This window comes from Diachasmimorpha longicaudata, chromosome 10 (genome assembly GCF_034640455.1).
Source record: "Diachasmimorpha longicaudata isolate KC_UGA_2023 chromosome 10, iyDiaLong2, whole genome shotgun sequence".
NCBI classification, from domain to species: Eukaryota; Metazoa; Arthropoda; class Insecta; order Hymenoptera; family Braconidae; genus Diachasmimorpha; species Diachasmimorpha longicaudata.
In genome coordinates, this window is record NC_087234.1 from 4,982,353 (window position 1) to 4,999,843 (window position 17,491).

At 43.4% G+C, this 17,491-nt stretch overlaps 6 protein-coding genes across 12 annotated transcripts; 3 read left to right on the forward strand and 3 right to left on the reverse strand.

The window, feature by feature from the left end:
- The first annotated feature begins 211 nt into the window (after positions 1-211).
- LOC135166728 (beta-mannosidase) lies at positions 212-4,275 on the forward strand. 2 transcript variants are annotated; one of them, XM_064129272.1, is made up of 6 exons: positions 416-555; positions 647-748; positions 994-1,686; positions 1,809-2,176; positions 2,299-3,136; positions 3,300-4,275. In XM_064129272.1, the coding sequence occupies exons 2-6, from the start codon at positions 707-709 to the stop codon at positions 3,816-3,818; spliced, it is 2,460 nt and encodes an 819-aa protein (XP_063985342.1). In that variant the 5' UTR covers positions 416-555; positions 647-706; the 3' UTR covers positions 3,819-4,275. The 2 variants fall into 2 exon arrangements, with proteins under 2 accessions (XP_063985341.1, XP_063985342.1); XM_064129271.1 differs by having other exon boundaries at positions 212-748.
- LOC135166729 (transmembrane protein 245) lies at positions 3,527-8,020 on the reverse strand. 3 transcript variants are annotated; one of them, XR_010299745.1, is made up of 6 exons: positions 7,097-8,020; positions 5,600-6,948; positions 5,362-5,379; positions 4,995-5,297; positions 4,587-4,894; positions 3,527-3,668 (listed from the first exon to the last, which is right to left on the reverse strand). XR_010299745.1 is itself a non-coding variant. In XM_064129274.1 (5 exons), exons 1-5 carry the CDS (start codon positions 7,871-7,873, stop codon positions 4,681-4,683), a joined length of 2,661 nt encoding a protein of 886 aa, XP_063985344.1. In that variant the 5' UTR covers positions 7,874-8,020; the 3' UTR covers positions 4,017-4,680. The 3 variants fall into 3 exon arrangements, 2 of the variants coding, with proteins under 2 accessions (XP_063985344.1, XP_063985345.1); XM_064129274.1 differs by lacking the exon at positions 3,527-3,668 and having other exon boundaries at positions 4,017-4,894; XM_064129275.1 differs by lacking the exons at positions 3,527-3,668; positions 5,362-5,379 and having other exon boundaries at positions 4,018-4,894; positions 7,097-8,019.
- Positions 8,021-8,130: 110 nt separating this feature from the next.
- Positions 8,131-12,026, forward strand: LOC135166725 (presequence protease, mitochondrial). Its single transcript, XM_064129268.1, has 2 exons — positions 8,131-8,471; positions 8,796-12,026. The coding sequence occupies exon 2, from the start codon at positions 8,799-8,801 to the stop codon at positions 11,880-11,882; it is 3,084 nt and encodes a 1,027-aa protein (XP_063985338.1). The 5' UTR covers positions 8,131-8,471; positions 8,796-8,798; the 3' UTR covers positions 11,883-12,026.
- A 466-nt stretch (positions 12,027-12,492) lies between these two features.
- Positions 12,493-13,704, forward strand: LOC135166734 (probable methyltransferase-like protein 25). Its single transcript, XM_064129284.1, has 2 exons — positions 12,493-13,218; positions 13,337-13,704. Exons 1-2 carry the CDS (start codon positions 12,639-12,641, stop codon positions 13,702-13,704), a joined length of 948 nt encoding a protein of 315 aa, XP_063985354.1. The 5' UTR covers positions 12,493-12,638.
- On the reverse strand, positions 13,271-15,201 carry LOC135166737 (mediator of RNA polymerase II transcription subunit 8). The gene is made up of 5 exons (XM_064129287.1): positions 14,931-15,201; positions 14,609-14,854; positions 14,143-14,313; positions 13,954-14,071; positions 13,271-13,832 (listed from the first exon to the last, which is right to left on the reverse strand). Exons 1-5 carry the CDS (start codon positions 15,093-15,095, stop codon positions 13,753-13,755), a joined length of 780 nt encoding a protein of 259 aa, XP_063985357.1. The 5' UTR covers positions 15,096-15,201; the 3' UTR covers positions 13,271-13,752.
- Positions 15,202-15,422: 221 nt separating this feature from the next.
- Positions 15,423-17,481, reverse strand: LOC135166731 (uncharacterized). Of its 4 annotated transcripts, none has more exons than XM_064129279.1 (3): positions 17,274-17,481; positions 17,097-17,172; positions 15,423-17,002 (listed from the first exon to the last, which is right to left on the reverse strand). In XM_064129279.1, exons 2-3 carry the CDS (start codon positions 17,108-17,110, stop codon positions 15,580-15,582), a joined length of 1,437 nt encoding a protein of 478 aa, XP_063985349.1. In that variant the 5' UTR covers positions 17,111-17,172; positions 17,274-17,481; the 3' UTR covers positions 15,423-15,579. The 4 variants fall into 4 exon arrangements, with proteins under 4 accessions (XP_063985349.1, XP_063985350.1, XP_063985347.1 ...); XM_064129280.1 differs by having other exon boundaries at positions 17,097-17,189; XM_064129277.1 differs by having other exon boundaries at positions 15,423-17,005; positions 17,274-17,480.
- Positions 17,482-17,491: the final 10 nt, after the last annotated feature.

Consider the following 17,491-nt stretch of genomic DNA (forward strand, 5'->3'; position numbering starts at 1 on the left):
CTACAACCGAAAAATTTAATAGCGGTAGCCCATGAACTACGATGGTGAACGCAATCTTTGCTACCACCACTTAATGCCAATGATTTGGACGAGATGTCAACTGCATCTGCCTGTCGTCACGTGATCACTGATATGGATTCAAACTTCACAAGGTCAGATTACTTGCACTTGAGTGATGAAGTGGGGACAAAGTGGACTTGTCAATTGATATAAGGAGATCCCCCGGCTTCTACACTTCTGTGAGTGAAAATTCGTGCCACCGAGTCATGAATGACAGTGAAATACCAAGCTCATGATAAATCCTAGCGGCTGGAACCTAAGGATTATCCACTGGTCGAGAAAATTTCTGTGACAAACCAAAACCTCGATGTCGCTGAGAGCTTTTATTTTCCTGAGCTGCTTACTCAGTTCGCAAGCCCGCCTCCTGGACATTTGGGATGTCGAGGTGGGAGACCAGCACATTGGCTCTGCCAGAGCTCCCCTGGATACATATTCAGTCTTAGCAGAGGAACGAGGCATCCAACTATTTGATGGAGATAACGATGTGGCTTACAGGTGGGTGGGAAATTCGTCGTCAATTTTTCGAAATGAATTTCCTGTCACTGGAGAGGAATTTGCAGCTGAACGAGTGCTCCTGGTTTTCCAGGGCGTTGATACTTTCGCGAAAATTTCAATTAATGGTCATACACTGGGGAACACCAGGAACATGCATTTGCGGTACTTCTACGATGTGAAGGAATATCTCACTGTAAGTGTTATCGGAGAAGTGTGGTACATGGAGGACAAAGTCAATCATGGTTTTAAAAAAATTGTACTGATAGTCTCTTAATTTTATCAATTCATAATGCAGATCGCATCTATCACTATCGCTTTGTCACATATATTTCGTCAGATTATCTTTATTGTTGTCATGATAAACTCGAGGAATTCAGTGTCACCTCAATGAAATTATCGCTGAAAAATATAATCTGGTTCTCCAACATTAAATTCCAGATTGCGAAAAACAACAACATAATCATAAATTTCGAGTCGGCGGTAAAAGTGGCGGAATCTCTCTCTAACAATCAATCAAGGACTTACCCCATTCCCCCAAAATGCGTGCCCTCGTCGTACAACGGCGAATGCCACGTGAATCACATTCGTAAGATGCAGGCGAGTTTCGCCTGGGACTGGGGACCAGCCTTCCCAGTTGCAGGTCTATGGAATATTCCCCAGCTCATTACGTTCAACGACTCCACTCTCTTCGACACCACAGTAGACATAGAATTAGCAGAGGGTTTCTGGAGTGTAACAGTGACTGCTCACCTGGAGAATGCCCCCAGTAGCCCCTCAAAACCAGTTGTAGGGACTCTGGTCACTAGCCTGATGATAGCGGCTCCTGAGTTGAAGGGAAACCCCTGGATCGGCGAGCCCTGGAGACATGATCCCGGAGAATTTACCAGCAACAGCACAACCTTCAGAATTACGAACAACCAGAAAACTTCATTTTTATCGGTAATCATGAGAATTCCAGAATCAAAAATCAGCAGGTGGTGGCCAAGCGGCTACGGTGATCAAAACCTCTACAAGTTGAATATCACCCTGATGACCCCCAGCCACTCAGAATGCAAAATTCGAAGTGTTGGCTTCCGGACCATCAAACTGGTCCAAGAACCTTTGAAAAAGGGCCTGACTTTCTACTTCAAGGTATAAAGATTATTCTGTACATGACGTCCTTCAAGAAATTCCATTGAATATCTCTTCAAGATCTATAATATTGCTTTACAGACCTCCAATAAAAGTTTGAAAGAATTTTTAAAAAATTCAAGGTGAATGACGTACCGATCTTCGCAAAAGGAACGAACATGATCCCGTCAAGTATTCTGACGGGTGAATCCAACAGAAGAATAGCCAGCAATTACCTACTGACGCACATGAAGATGACACATCAGAATATGGTGAGGCTATGGGGTGGAGGAATTTATGAAAGCGATGATTTCTACGACTCGGCTGACACGTACGGCATCATGATCTGGCAGGATTTTATGTTCGCCTGTGCAATGTACCCAACTACCCCTGATTTTTTAGCTTCAGTACGAGAGGAAGTGAAACAGACCGTTTCCAGATTGAAGAGTCATCCTTCAGTGGTCCTATGGGCTGGTAATAATGAGAATGAGGCTGCATTGTATGGGAATTGGTGAGTGTAAAGGACCCCTAGCGTATCCCTTCATTACATTTCCTGTAGTCGATCACATGTTTACACAGTTATCCCTTAAGAAATTCTGTAGAAATCCTTTTAAAGGATCTACTTTTTTACAGGTACGGCACAGGTAACGAAAAAGTGTACAAGGACGACTACATAAAACTTTACATCGACTTGATAAAAACAGAAGTTGAGGAAAATGACAAGTCGAGACCCTTTTTGGCCTCCAGCCCTACAAACGCAGACTACAGTGCGCAAAATGGTTGGATCGAGTCGAATCCTTACTCCAATATCTATGGTGACATTCACTACTACAATTACATAGCCAATGGCTGGGACATAAACACCTATAAACGACCAAGATTCTCGTCGGAATATGGCTTCCAGTCATTACCATCAATCAAGACCTTGAAAGAGTACAGCAAAAATCCTGAAATCGATCTCGTCCTTGGCTCTGACTTCCTCAAGCATCGACAGCATCTCCCGGGTGGTGATGCCTTCATGAATATGCAGATTAAAATGAATCTCCGGATTCCAGACACTGGGGATTCCCAGAGGGACTTTCAGAACTACATCTATCTCAGTCAGATTCAACAGGCGGTGGCTGTTAAAATTCAAACTGAGAGTTATAGACAGGCCAAGAGTGATGTCAATGAAATCGGCGAGGGTATGACTATGGGGGCACTCTATTGGCAGCTCAACGACGTATGGGCAGCACCCTCGTGGTCGTCCATTGATGTCGCTGGCAGGTGGAAGATGCTGCATTATTATGCTGAGGAATTCTTTGCACCTGTTGTTGTCAACTCCAGACTTACTTTTGATAAGTTGACAATTTTTATCGTGTCGGATGATTTGGTGGAGATTGTCGATTGTCATGTGGAGATGAATTTTCACAGAATTTGGAATGGCACGATGCCACAGATCCATACTAAGCTGCTGGATAAAGTTACTGTTGTACGTTGGTTTCCCTTTGTTTATTTAAGACTATCATTTTGAATAGGTTGATAAATCGTGGGTAATCATTTCCATTCTCTCAAATCAAGTTTATTATTATTTCATCTTCACTCAAGATACACACACTAGACCAATTAGTAATAATTCATTAATTTTATTGCAGCCAGGGAATTCTGCAGTAGAACTTCCCACTCTGAGCCTCCAGGAGGTTCTGAAAGAGGCATCTTGTGGATTGACATTCGAGGAGGCAAAGACAAATTGCATAATCGAATTAATTCTCAGATCCTCTTCCAACAAGCAACTAGCCCCTATCAACTACGTTTATCCAGCGCCTCTTAAGGAACTCGATCTGCCTGTCTGTAATCTTAAGGTGTCCGTCAGCGCAATCCTCCCATGGAGCAAGCATGATCATATGTACAATCACTATTGGCGTAGCTACAACGTTACAATCACGAGTAATTGCACCCAGTTGTTCGTTTGGTTCGATGGTGACGGTTTTGGCGCTCCGAGATTCTCAGAGAATGGCTTTCACCTGCTCAAAGGATCGAAAACAATTTTTCTGTTAGCGGAGTCTACATTTGGAATGTATCAGTTACCGGACATTACTGTCACAACTCTGGGCTTCATTTATGCCACTCCACCACCCTGTATAAAGGTCCTTCTAAATTGTCGTTATTCTTAGAGTGTGAATAGTTAAGAAATAATTTAATGGAAAAATTCAAGGGAATTCGCCAAAATTTTTAGTAACTACTAACGGTGGAAAATACACGTCGTAATGTGCGTGAATTTCAAGTACGATCAAGACCACTAGTACCACGAATGCACCACCAATCAATGTATAAATCCAATTAAACATTTTTTTACAATTTTTGAGAATAATATTTGTAATTTTATTTCAACATTTTACACTGCATGAATAGAAACTTTAAAAAATCACATAGTAATTTTGGCATATGTCAAGCGAATTGTGAACTAGACAAACGAACGCTGAAGATGTTATCATTATTTGAGTAAGTGAGATAGCCAGAGAAGATAAGCCCAAAAATTTCTGAAGACTTCTCACTTTGTTAAGCAACATTTTTAATGCCTTAATAAATGCATTATAAACTATGCCCCACGGAAAAATAAACACAAATAAATCCAACTAGAGAAATATCATATCAAATATTTAACACAGTAAAAAAAATCGCGACACATCTAAAAATAAGAAAGTATGGTTTTTTCCAACAAATAAAATTTCCTCTAATCCGATTCTTAACACACGCTCTAGACTGAAATTCAAGAACTTTTTCGGATCGCTTTTCATCCGAAGAGGAACAACAGAATATCGAGATATCAAAACTATCGATTAAATTACAATTGACTAGTTTTTAAAAGTGTAAACGACAGTCAAGTCTCCAAGATTGATAAATTTCTTCATCACTGATTAAACTCATCAATAAGCACTTACGATCATCGACTTAAATAGCTAACAATGTGATTTTTACGAGGCATGGAAGCACGAGCGCATGCGGACGGTTTGGTTTCCCTAGGTTGAACTGGAATCATGGGGATACTTGAGGTTCAGCATCCAGCTGATCAATCTGAGATTTCAGGGAGTGAAAAGTTTCTTCAGAGACAGACTGCATGTACTTTCGACTCAAGTTTATGGCCACCATGATGCAGCAGAGCAAAAGTGGTCCGAAGATGGCTCCCTCAACTCCCAAGCAAAAAATACCACCAGCTATTGACAATCCTGTCAAGTATGGGTGGCCACCTCTGTGAGCAGGTGAATGGCAAACATGTGCATCGATTAATAAAATTGGGATAGTTCGAGAATTGAAAAAAAAAGCTTTTAACTTTGTTTGCCTTGGCTCACCCTTTAATTTCCTTATAAAAGTCCGTGATGACGATGTTACAAGGTAGAAAGTGAAATATGAAGAACAGAACAGCGATCATAGGGCCTCTAGTGAACCAAAGTTCAAGAGTAGCAGGTATACAGGCGAAATAAGCATCCAGGAAAGGCACCGCTGCCAGCACAGTGGCAAATACCGAGGGAAGATAGACAATCTTCACTTGGAACAAATTGTGGATAAACCAGGTCCACATTCCGAAAAACGACGCTAGCTTAAACGTCGCTGCGAACACAGCAATCACAGCCTCCTGAAGAGCAATTGCAAATCTGTAACAAATATTACAAAAATGTAATGGGCCACTTCATTCTTGAATTACTTTCATGCACGTACCCTCCCAAAAAATCCTTGCTGCATTCATTAATGAAACATATCAGACAAAAAGAGAAAAGACATTATTAATCAATTTATTTCCAAATCTAGTATAATTTCTACTTCTAAAAATTCAATGAATGTTTTGTGAATCATGAATGGTATTCATGTACCAAAAAGTAAAAGTAAAAAAAATGATCTACCATTTATGAATGTGGATAAAATGAACTAAAAGCTCTATCCGTTAAAAAATCATCACCTGTAGCAACTGATTGGACTGAACATGGCGATCAGTTCAATGGGTTTATACGTCTTGCCACTGCTGGACAGCAAGTAAAACAGAGTTGTGAAAAAGACTACAGTGCTGAGTGTAAAATTCAGGACAGCAGAACCACTCATCAGCACCACATACAGTAACTCCGTCAGCACACTCATCACCACGGACATGTTTCCCTTGACAATGCTCCACACCGAGTCCAACACCTGCATGAGAATACCGACATTTTCCCTTGCAAAGTTTTGGATTCCCGTCATGTTAAATATCTGCGTTGGCATCTTCCCGAAACTCTCCTTGATGCTCTCCCAAGCTGTCATGGCAGCACTGACATCCACCGTGGGCCCAATCATCCCTGGGTCCTCGTCGGACATCATCCAGGCCTGATACAACCTGTCCCACAGTTCGAGAACTTTCTTTTCAAGAACCTCAGCCTTGGAGGGCTCCAGGCCCTTCATGAGACCCTTGATTCCATCCGAGATGGCAGATCTTCCATAGGTATAAGCATTATCCAGAACAGAGTTAACCGACTCCTCCCACTGCTGAGGAACCCAATCGATATCGGGATTATTCACAAGAGAAGTGTTGAGAATTTCCCCTGTGACTTGTACCAGGTGCAGGCCTTCCCCATAAATCTGAACACTAATGAAAATCGATGCGCAAAAGGTGAATACCAACAGTGCCAGGATGACAGCAATGGTGACAACAGCGTCGACAGATCCTTTGAGAATTTCCCTGAAGTTTTTATCGACAATGAGATAAACTTTGTAGATACCCCTGACGTGGGCTGGAGCCAGCGCTTGTTGTCTTTCCTTACTCCAGGCCTTCAGGAACTCGACGAACCTCTCAGTTTGTCCCTGGACGTACCTCCAAAACCCTGAACGTCTCCCCAAGAGTTTCAAAAAGTACCAAACAATTGGCAGAGTCAAGATCGTGAGAATCCACTTGTGCTTCCAGAGGAGCATTCCCCCACAAGCGTAAAATGCCCCATACATGTACTTATCGGTGTCCACTTCGTCCTCAGGAGCGTCCAGAGATATTCTGAGTTCAGTCCTCAGTCTCCTGAGGACGTACCTGTCACGAGGAGTGACTCTGGCGTTTGGGAAACTACAGGATCGTCTTGAGTCTCCTCTGGTTGGCACATTCTCTACGTCTGCGTCTAGAGAGACAGATTTTCCTGCAAGTTTCAAGGGTCTTTTGGGGACGGACGGTGACGGCTCTTTTATATCGTCTGGCGAGAGCTGGGGCGCCGAAGTCTGAGGGAAGACGTCGGTCTCTTCGCGTTCTTCAGAGGATCGAGGCTCCAGGGGTTGCTCCTCCCCTGTTACCGCTATCTGATTGATGATAACAAATAATTAAATAATTAATTTGATCTCTATTATGTATCATACCGTATGTAAAAAAAAATCATAGAAGTTACTAGTATATCTGAAAAGCTCTCAATGCTCTATACTTTTTCAATCACAATTAAAGTCATTCTACCTGAACAGCCTCAGCGAATGTCAGAGGTTTCCCCAGTGCCTCCCTAGTTTCCATAATGACAATCACTTCATACGTAAAGCCAATGATGCACAGGGTCTGAAGTGCCAAGAAGACGGCGACTTCGTAAACCCCCAGGATGTTGGAGACATAAAGAGAGACAATCAACCACAGAATGATGGAGACGTAGTTGAACTGCTGGGCATTCCTGGGTGTCCAGTACACGTAGAGAATGGAAACGTACCCTATCACCAGCGTCGAGATGATGTAAATATTGCAGGTGTCGATGAAGACAGAGGTCAAGGCCACTAGCAGCTGAATTAAGCGCCAAATGAGGCAGATGAGGATGTTGGGGGTGTACCAGTACACTATGATGACCCCAGACACAACTCCTATTAGGGTACCTACATAATTGAGGCGCTGATGGAGAAAATGGCCAACTGTGTCAGAGATTCTATCAGCTATTCTGACTGGAACCATCGCCAGGTGCATCAGCAGGGGTTCGTGGGAGTTTTCGGTTTCTGCGAACCACGATTGCACGGCCGTCGTTATGTAGAGCTTGAAGGGAAAGAGCACACTTCCACAGAGAAGGGCCCATATCAGGGGCTTGACGAAGGGATGGAGGATGAGATATAAGCCGTAGGTTGCAGCGCACGTCAGGAAAAGGACGAGGAGGGCCACTGCGTTGTAGATACCCTGCTTCAAGGCTTTCTCGTGACCCGCTGAGAAACCCGAGAGCACATTCAGAAGGTTATCCATTGGTGTACGTGGACCCTCCATTCTTACTAGAGACTCTTCATCATTCAGGGAACGTATTTTCAACTAAGACTGGGGCCAGGGTGCGGTGGAGATGGAGGATATATGTAGAATGAGTCATGGGTGAGTTAAATATAAACGATGAGTTGTTTTTATATCACATTTTAAGCTATGAGAGAATTTATATACTAATACGCAGGTAACTAGAATCATAGAGTCCCTAAATTGTACGGCCATTGTTTTTTGGTACTAGAACTAGTTTTCCACCCGTCATACACTGAGGTCACTACTTATGTTAAATTTTTAATTATTTATTCAAAAATAAAGGAGAAACTAACGAAGTATTGTAAGCTCAGTACAATTGGTAGAATTAGTTCATTTTGCGAAAACCAATCACCTGTTGGCTAACTTCATACGAATCAATACAAGACCCCCAAGAGCAGTTCCGGACTGCTACTGAGGAGTTACCGAGTTCCGTACTATTTCATCAGAATTCACGTTTGAAAAATCATGAAAATGACTGAAATACCAGTGCTGGACAATTAAAAGTACTCATATACCTAAAAACAGAGTGAGAGTGTTTCACTAAGGATTGTATCTCCAAGAATCATCGAATATAACCGTAAGTGAACAGTCTTCAAATATTTTTGAGGTTAGGGTCGAAATCAATACACGCGGAACCGGCAATTGGTCTAGGACCCTCAAAAATGTCAAACAATTTAAGGAATTATTTACACCTTCTACACAATCTGCGAAAGCTGGAGAAATGTTCTATCTCAACTTAAAGTCAAAATTTTAATTGAATTTCTTTTATAAAGAAAAATAAGAGTAGCGACAGAGCCTCTTCATGTTTTGGTGAAATTGATTTCTTTGAAATTTGTATTATTGAAACTGATGGAACGAAAGTAGACAACTGGAAAACTAAAAAATTTCTCAAAATTTCCAGAAAATGTTTCACCGTTTCTCTCTCGCCCGTCGTGCCCTCCTCCCCCTCTCCCGTGCAATCACCACGACCCCTCCTTCAGCCACCCTGGCACCCCCGCTGCGTTACGCCCCAGGTGACGAGATCTCAAATTTCAAAGTAACCGAAGTCTCCCACGTCCCGGAGATGCACGTCGAGGCAATCCGCCTGACGCACACCCCCTCCGGTGCTCAATACCTCCACCTAAACCGCGACGACCTGAACAACGTCTTTAGCATCGGATTCAGAACGACTCCCTTCGACTCTACCGGTGTCCCTCACATTCTTGAGCACATGACCCTCTGCGGCAGTGACAAATACCCGATCAGAGATCCCTTCATGAAAATGCTCCACCGCTCACTGGCAACCTTCCTCAACGCCATGACCGGTCCTGACTACACGATCTATCCGTTCTCGACGCAAAATCCGAAGGACTTGCGAAACCTTCAATCGATTTACGCGGATGCAGTATTCTCCCCCCGCTTGCGCTACCTGGACTTCCTCCAGGAAGGCTGGAGGCTCGAGCACTCAGACCTAACGTCAAAGTCATCTCCAATTGTGATCAAAGGAGTAGTCTACAATGAGATGAAAGGTGTCTTCAACGAAAGCCAAACGATTTTCGCAGAGAAGCTCTTGAACTTAATCCTCCCAAGTCATACCTATGGCATATGCTCCGGAGGGCTTCCCCTGGAGATACCCAACTTAACCCACGATTTCTTGAAGGACTTTCATTCCAAATACTATCACCCCTCCAACTCCAAGATCTTCTCCTACGGTAACTTTCCATTTGAGGAGCATCTGAAGTTCATGGATGAGAGATATCTATCCTCTGGTGGAAAGATTGACACATCTGGGTCGTTAGTCCCACCTGAGAAACGATGGGCAGGTCCTCGACGTGAGCACATTGGCTGCAAGATCGATCCAATGGCACCGGATGCCACTAAGCAGAGTTCAATCGCGGTTGGACACCTCTGCAATGACATCAAAGACATCCAGACAACGTTAGAATTGCATATTCTATCGGAGCTGCTTCTGAAGGGGCCTACGAGCGCCTTTTACAAAGGCTTCATCGAGACGAACTTGGGAAGCGGATTCGGTCCGTTCACGGGTTACGACTCTCAGTGCCGGGACACCATCTTCGTCGTGTCCCTCCAAGGGGTCGATCCCGAGAACTTTCAGAAGATCGAGACGACCTTTGATCACATCCTGGAAGATGTCATATCCAAAGGATTTGATAGAGATCATGTCGAGGCTGTCATTCACTCCATCGAATTGCGGAATAAGCATCAATCCTCCAACTTCGGGATGAATCTGCTCTTCAGTGTCTTTCCCCTGTGGAACCACGATGGAGATATCGTTGAGAGCCTCAGGCTCAATACTTCCCTGGCGAGGTTCAAGGAGAAGCTGCAGCAGGATCCAAACTACCTCACGAAGCTCGTAGAGAAGTATCTTCTCAAGAACACGCACAGACTGGTCCTCACTATGAGTCCGGAGGAGGACTACGACAGGAGAATGGCCGAGGCAGAGGATAAGCTGATACAGCAGAAGCTCCAAGAGCAAAAACCAGAGGACCTAGACAAAATCTTCGAGACTGGACAGATTCTCAGGAAGGACCAGGAGAAGAAGGAGGATTTGAACATCTTGCCGACTCTGAAGATCGAGGATCTAAAGGCGGATGTTGATCGTTACGAGGTGTCTGATGTCACGGTTTCTGGGGTTCCCCTACAGGTATCGATACAGCCAACCAATGGAATCCTCTACTACAGGGGCATCCTCGACACGAAGCATCTGTCCTCGGAGCTGAAGGAGTTCGTTCCGATCTTCAATGACGTTGTCGCCAAGATGGGTACGCAAGAACACGACTACAGGACCTTCGATCGTCTTTGTTCCTTGAAGTCCGGAGGTCTTGGCTTCTCCACGCATATCAGTGATGACAAGAGCAAAATGAATAATTTCAAGGAAGGAATTCTGATATCCTCTTACTGCTTGTTGAGGAACACCTCGGATATGTGGAAACTCTGGGAGGAGCTGTTCAACAAGGGAAAGCTTGATGATCTCAAACGCTTCGAGACTCTCGTAAGGAACTCGGCGGTCGATCTCTCCTGCGGGATTGCCGATTCGGGTCATCACTACGCGATGAGCTCTGCTGCGAGTCTCGTGTCGTCCTCTGCTGAACTGAAGGAGAAGCTGTCTGGTCTTGAATTTGTATCGCGGATGAAGAAGCTGTCTCAGCTGAAGGACATGTCGCCGATTCTTCAGAAGATGCAAGAGATCAGAGCGCAGGTCATTGATAAGAGTCGTCTGCGGTCATCTGTCAATTACTCCGAGGATCAGGATAGTCAAAACATAGTGGAGAGCCTTCAGAAGGACTTCTACGATCCGCTGAAGGCTTCTCATTCTTCTGATCAGACCGAAAACTTCGTCTCCAGTGAGCAAGACTCCGATTCCATCCGGGAGAAGGTGTCGGGGATTCATCACGTGATGCCGTATACCACGAACTACACATCGAAGGCCATTCTTACCGTACCTTACGCACATCCTGACTATCCTGCGTTGAGAATCCTCGGTAAACTGATTTCGTCAGTTTATCTGCTGCCGGAAGTGAGGGAGAAGGAAGGAGCGTATGGATCCGGGGCCTCCTTATCCCCCGAGGGGGTCTTCATGTTCTACTCCTTCCGGGACCCCAACAGTACGAAGACGTTCGATACCTTCGACAGAACCTGCGACTTCCTGAGGACCTTTGATTTCAAGGACAATTATTTGGACGAAGCCAAGCTCGGGGTCTTCCAACAGATCGACGCGCCTGTGGCGCCTGGCAGCAGAGGTCTGTTGAGATTCACTCATGGCATCACTGAGGATGACGTACAGAGGCAGAGGATGCTCCTGAGAGCTGCGAGTAAGGAGGATGTGATCACTGTCGCGGAGAAATATTTGGCGCCCGGGAAAGATGGAGTGAGGGTTGGCAGGGCGATTATTGGGGGCGTTAATAAAGAGTTGTTGGAGAGGAGAGAGGAGAACTGGCGGGTGGTGGATCAGGAGGAGGAGCAGGAGAAGGTTCAAGCTGCTGGATAACCAAAAAGAAGATAAGGATGATGAGGATTGGGAGGATGGCGATGAGATGGAGATGATTGTGGTAATCCACGTCAAGAAGATGAAGAAAAAGATGGATTTGTACATAAAATTTATAGGAATTAAATTAATTATTGAAATAAAAAATGTGGTTTTGCATTGATTCCGAGGGAGGGAGGGGAGGCTCGGAGAGAAAGGGAAATTTTCAGGATGATTTTGAAACGGAAATTTCCCTCACTCCTTGGTAACGATGATTAAATTCTTTAATTAATTATTATCTCAGATGATAGGGTTTAACGAGACCCTACAACTGCTGGTCGAGCATCGGTGGTTGTTCCAGTCTCCTGTCACTAAGATTCTTGTTGATAAAGTGATGGACCAGTTCCCGAATGGTTGGATTGAAGCTCTGGAGTCGTTAAATATTGAAGAACTGAATATTTTGGTGACTGGAGGACTCGTCCGCGAAGACTGGCCTTCAAGTCTTCGCCAGTTTGTCAAATCGTGCGTAAAAATTCGGGGAGAACTTTCGAAAAATACTTTTGTTGTTAATTCAAAGTTGAAACATGATTTTTCAACAATTGAGAGACAACTGACTCTCGGGTTGAACGAGAAAAAACAACATGAGGCATTTTATTTAGCGCAGTTGACTCATGAAATGTGTGCGAGGGAAGGGCTGGAAGTGATCGTGGATTTAGGAGCTGGATTGGTAAATATTTATCTTAATCTTAATCTATCCTCATTCCACCTAATACCATCGAAATGATATTCGCTCCCCAGGGCTACGTGTGTCAACTACTCCACCACCTCTTCAACTACCGCGTCCTTGGGCTAGAGTCGAATCCCTCGATCACAGCTACCGCCAACCGTCGTCAGTACACTCTTCACCCTCTCTCCCGCCCCTCAGTCCAATATTCTTGTCTAAAAGTGACGAAAGATTCGTCAGATGCGATTGAAAAGCTCTTAAAGTCTTTCACGAATAACGAAAACGAAAAATTCTGTCTGATCGGACTTCATTCTTGTGGAGACCTCAGCACCAACGCCTTGAGACTCTTCAGGGATATGAAGAACGCAAGGCTTCTGGTCATGATGTCCTGTTGTTACCACAAACTCGAATGCGCCGAGGATAAACCCGGTTTCAAGAATTTTCCGATGGCTCGAGGGCTCGAAAGGGAGTACGAAAGGATCCGTGATCCTCAGGGGGAGGTCCTAGGACGGACCTTCATGAGGCTCGCGTGTCAGGAGCCTGCGGAAAGGTGGGAGGGCATGGGGGAAGAGGAGCACGAGACCCATTCAATTTGTTTGATGGCTAGAGCAGTCCTCGAATTGTTCTGTCGTAAAAGTGAGTATTCCAAACAGGAACTGAGAAATGATTGTCATTATCATTAAAAAAATAAGTCTCACATAACCGTTCAATTTATTGCTTACCTAATGAATTGCCTTTGCAATACATTCCACAGATCAAATTAACCTAACAAAAACAAAGAGAAAATCAGTGAGGTCATCGAAGTGTCTAAATTTCGAAACTTATCTCCAGAATTTCGTCTCGCGTTACAATTTCAATGGCAAAGAACTGGACGAAAAATACTACGCAGAGATCAATCAGCTCTGGGGGGAGAATGAGTCTAAATTAAAATTAGCAGAGGTCTATACAGGCCTTCAGCTACTCCTGCAGGCACCAGCAGAATATTTGGTATTGAACGACAGGAAATGTTGGTTGGAGGAGCAAGGCTTTCCTGAGACGAAAATCGTGTCAGTCCTTAACCGGAAATTGTCTCCCAGGTCTCACGCAATCGTTTCATCAAAAACACACCCAATAATTACTTAAATATGATAATTATTATTTTATTTAAATACGTTTCAATTGGAGGAGATTTTATCTTCCATAGGGGTGAATCTGAGATGCTGCCTTGATGTTCGTTTTTATGGCACTTGGGGCCTTCCCCATCTGTCCCACTGTGAATAGAAAAAACAATTAATTTATTTAATTACCGACCATCTGTGGATATCTTTCTGGGAAAATTAAATTTCTAAAAAAAAAAAATCAAAATGATATTCCTTATTATAATTTTCTTACTCTGAGGATTCCCCATTGGTCCCTGTCCTCCAGCTCCCGGTTGGCTCCCAGGACGTCCCACTATCATCCCCGAGGGTACGTTATTCACTCCAGATTGCACCATTTGTACTGTATCAGACTATAAAAAATATTTGTCAGAAATAAATTCAGTGAGAGCGCTGATTGAGGTCCACCTTATTGAGGTCTTACCTTTAATCCTTTTCCCATTCCAACAGCTGCCACGAGGATATTCGTATCAGCAGGACTACTGGTCTGTGCCTGGGCTGTTCTGGCTCCAGCCTCGCTCTCCCACTCTTCCCTCGCTTTATTCGCAATATCCCAGACATGATTTATGACTTTGTTGTACTGAGCAACTTGTTTCTGAAATAGAAAAGTTCAGTACAGGACAATTGTCGATAGTAGTTGGAGAATATTCCTTACATTGCAGTCCTGTGGTGTCGTGTGCAGTTAAAAAGAGAAATTTTGCATTAAATATCAGGTTCTTTCGATAAAAAAAAATAGAAATCCCAAAAAATAATTGATGAATGAACCAGAATGACTCTTAGGATTAAAGGCTGTTAAGGCATTAAATGTTAAAAGAAAATTATTGTTTAAAAAATCTCTTTGGAAGTTAAGATATGGAAATTTGATGTGAAAAAATGGGAGAAATTCTTACGTGTGACGCATCATAGCTCAAGTTGGCAGCTTTCACCTCCAACTGCATCATCTTCTGCTCAGCCTGAGGCTCCGGCTTTGTCCTCAAATAATCAGGGACTAGATCATGAGCAAAAGTTGATATTCTCCCCTCAGTCATTCTCATCAATTCTTCGTCCTTCTCAGGACTCAAAAGGAGAGGTAAAACTGTCAAATTACGAAGATTGGGGGCTTTGTCGTGTGCCAGGATTTTCGACAGACTAGTTAACTAAAACAGAATTTTTTTTTAACTGTTCATTGTAATCAATTCAAAATTAATTGTTGGGTATGAGAAATTCACTCACATGTCCTGCAACGAGTGCGAAATTATCCAGAAAACTCGGCCAATTGAGTGTTTCATACTCATGCTCCAATTTAAAGATCATCGAGGCAATTGCTGTCTTCAGATCGTTGACCCTCATGATGATCGCGTCGAGGGCAGCATCCAGTTGTTTCTCCTCTCGTTGCATGATTATTCGACTTTTTACTCCTCAACCAATATTTTCAAACGTATCGAGAGCTCTCGACCACTCCTTCAAACGTCAACAAAAACGTTTAAGGTTATGTCATTTTACTACATCACATAACCTCAGATTATAGGGAAGATGGCTGACGCTTATGGAGTGTCTTTCAAACCGCAAAAATTTCGTAGCCCAAAAGTACCCCAAAATGGCGGTTCAATTTGAAGTGATAACTAATCAAAATTACGATCTTGTAAAAAGACTAGAATGAAAAAAGAATTTGGTTGGGTTTCAATGGGAGTCAGGAGAAAATAAATACTAAAAGGTCCACTCGCATTTTTGTATCTCAACTAAATCAGATTTATTATCCAAAGTACTTGAAACACCATAAAAAAAATACAATTCTATTCGAATTGTACGGAAAATTTTCAAAATTATCTACAATTATCACAAAAAGGAGATAATTATTTAAAACACAGTTTCATATGAGCCTTCACATGAACTCATTCTCGTCAATTTCATTCATAACTTGCTCAGTGAATTGAAGACAAAATTTACTATGAGATTTGAACTTCGCATAATCCTTCAGGCAGTAAAGAAAATTTTCCTTTAAATGGATCGCCATTCCGTCGAGCATGATCCTGCAGAGAATATAATCTTTTCGCTCTAGAATCCTCCAAAACGCCTGATTGACAATCTCATCCTCAGAAGAAAATCTATCATGGAAGATTCTCCAGACCTTGAGAAAAGGTTCATACAGTGTCTTCTCATTGAAGCCCTCATTATCCCTCTTCTTTGTCTCCATATTACTGAAAAATCTCAGGAAGAAGGATGCGTCAACGACCTCGAAGGCTCGTATCCAATCATCAATGAAGAGAATCCAAGGCCACCGGAGCAAGTGCGTGCGATTATGAATTTTAAACGTGGTAATGATGCCATCAAGTAAAGTCTCTTCCTGCATAACCGTCAACAAGTAGACCGAGCCCTCAGTGGACGGTTGGCCACAGAGCGCTTCTAATATAAACTGAGCCACCCTTGCATCATCTTTGACACAATTCCAGAAGTACTTCATCGCTGATATGTACGTCCTCTCCATCTGATCGAGACGTAATTCCCAGCTGACGCTGTACTTGAACATGGTCCCTAGGATATTCTCCTTGTCGTAGAACCCCTGATCGAGGAGATTCTTGAAGTCAAGATAAAATGGCGATATGAACATTTCCTCTGTGGGAAATTTTCCATAAATCTTCCAGTACCAATAGATTGGATAATGCGAACGATAGAATTCTCTACAATTGTCCCAGTCAATGGTCTTGGCAAATCTGATGATATCATCCTCGACGCAGTAGAAACACAGCTGCTCCCAAATTCCAAAGTCAATGGTCTCTTTGTTCGCAACGTAGGCCTTGAACATTTTTCCACCATCAACGTAACCAAAGTTGGACCAGCAGAAGTTGTTTACAAGATAGGTTATGATCTCGAGCCAGTCCTCTCTCGGTCTCAGAGCAACGTCAGTTCCAGTTTCCACCAGCCACTTCGTGGCCCTAGCCACCATTGGCAGAAGAAAGCTCTTCAACGAGATTTTTATCGATTTAGGGAGGGACAGTTCGTCCACAGTACCACCAATCTTGTTGATTATGGAAGCACCACGGGGTGTCCAGCCTGCGTATGTATAGTTTACGCATGTTTTCTCGCAGGCTGTTATTACCAGGTCCTTGTCCTCAAAATTCCTCCACAGGGTCTCGATTATTTTCACACAGGCCATGTGCTGGAGGGACGGCAGCCAACGGAAGGGGTGCTTGCCCCCTTCTGTCAACATTGCTTGGGAAACGGTGCTCTTTTCCAGGCGGGGATACCATTCACCGAAGTCGACCAGGAGTGGTAGTGGTGAAGGACTCAATGGGTGCTTAATTCGTCTACTGATAGAGGATTTTTGTTATTTTTAGATCGATCTTCCAAATGAACGTGAACCTCCAATATTTTATTTTTTTACGATTTAAGGGAACTTACCCGGCAAAATACATGTCATTTCAGTTGGTCCCCTCAGTATTAATTATCCGTCATTCTTCCACCAACATTATTGGATCTAAAAAATAAAACCAACTTCATTACCGGCGTAAGTCCAGTGACTTGATGCAACGAGGCATTGACACATGCACGAGGAATGGCGATGTATACGGTAACCACCTGAGTCTTGAATCTCTTGAGTCTTGATGAGATTTTCGAAGGGCTGAATGTCCAAGCGATATAAAATAACACAAGTGTAAAAATCACGGAGTTATTGAAATTATTATTCCATAATGTATTCCGTGCACTTCCAAACTCAGAACGACGCCTGCCACGACAAACAAATATTATATTGACTTTAGCCCCTTCAGGGTGGATTTCCAACGATCGCTCAGCGG

What these genes read in the sequence shown, in the direction of transcription:
- LOC135166737 (XM_064129287.1), bottom strand. Translation starts at nt 15,095, where the DNA reads ATGCAACGAGAGGAGAAACAACTGGATGCTGCCCTCGACGCGATCATC. An exon ending in GAATGGGAAAAGGATTAAAG is followed by an intron (nt 14,072 to 14,142) that starts GTAAGACCTCAA and finishes TATTTTTTATAG; the next exon opens with TCTGATACAGTACAAATGGT. An exon ending in ACCAATGGGGAATCCTCAGA is followed by an intron (nt 13,833 to 13,953) that starts GTAAGAAAATTA and finishes TTCTATTCACAG; the next exon opens with TGGGACAGATGGGGAAGGCC.
- LOC135166734 (XM_064129284.1), top strand. Translation starts at nt 12,639, where the DNA reads ATGATATTCGCTCCCCAGGGCTACGTGTGTCAACTACTCCACCACCTC. An exon ending in CGAATTGTTCTGTCGTAAAA is followed by an intron (nt 13,219 to 13,336) that starts GTGAGTATTCCA and finishes TACATTCCACAG; the next exon opens with ATCAAATTAACCTAACAAAA.
- LOC135166728 (XM_064129271.1), top strand. Translation starts at nt 368, where the DNA reads ATGTCGCTGAGAGCTTTTATTTTCCTGAGCTGCTTACTCAGTTCGCAA. An exon ending in GCCTGACTTTCTACTTCAAG is followed by an intron (nt 1,687 to 1,808) that starts GTATAAAGATTA and finishes AAAAAATTCAAG; the next exon opens with GTGAATGACGTACCGATCTT. An exon ending in GCTGCATTGTATGGGAATTG is followed by an intron (nt 2,177 to 2,298) that starts GTGAGTGTAAAG and finishes ACTTTTTTACAG; the next exon opens with GTACGGCACAGGTAACGAAA.
- LOC135166729 (XM_064129274.1), bottom strand. Translation starts at nt 7,873, where the DNA reads ATGGAGGGTCCACGTACACCAATGGATAACCTTCTGAATGTGCTCTCG. An exon ending in CATTCGCTGAGGCTGTTCAG is followed by an intron (nt 6,949 to 7,096) that starts GTAGAATGACTT and finishes ATCATCAATCAG; the next exon opens with ATAGCGGTAACAGGGGAGGA. An exon ending in TTTTATAAGGAAATTAAAGG is followed by an intron (nt 4,895 to 4,994) that starts GTGAGCCAAGGC and finishes ACCTGCTCACAG; the next exon opens with AGGTGGCCACCCATACTTGA.
- LOC135166725 (XM_064129268.1), top strand. Translation starts at nt 8,799, where the DNA reads ATGTTTCACCGTTTCTCTCTCGCCCGTCGTGCCCTCCTCCCCCTCTCC.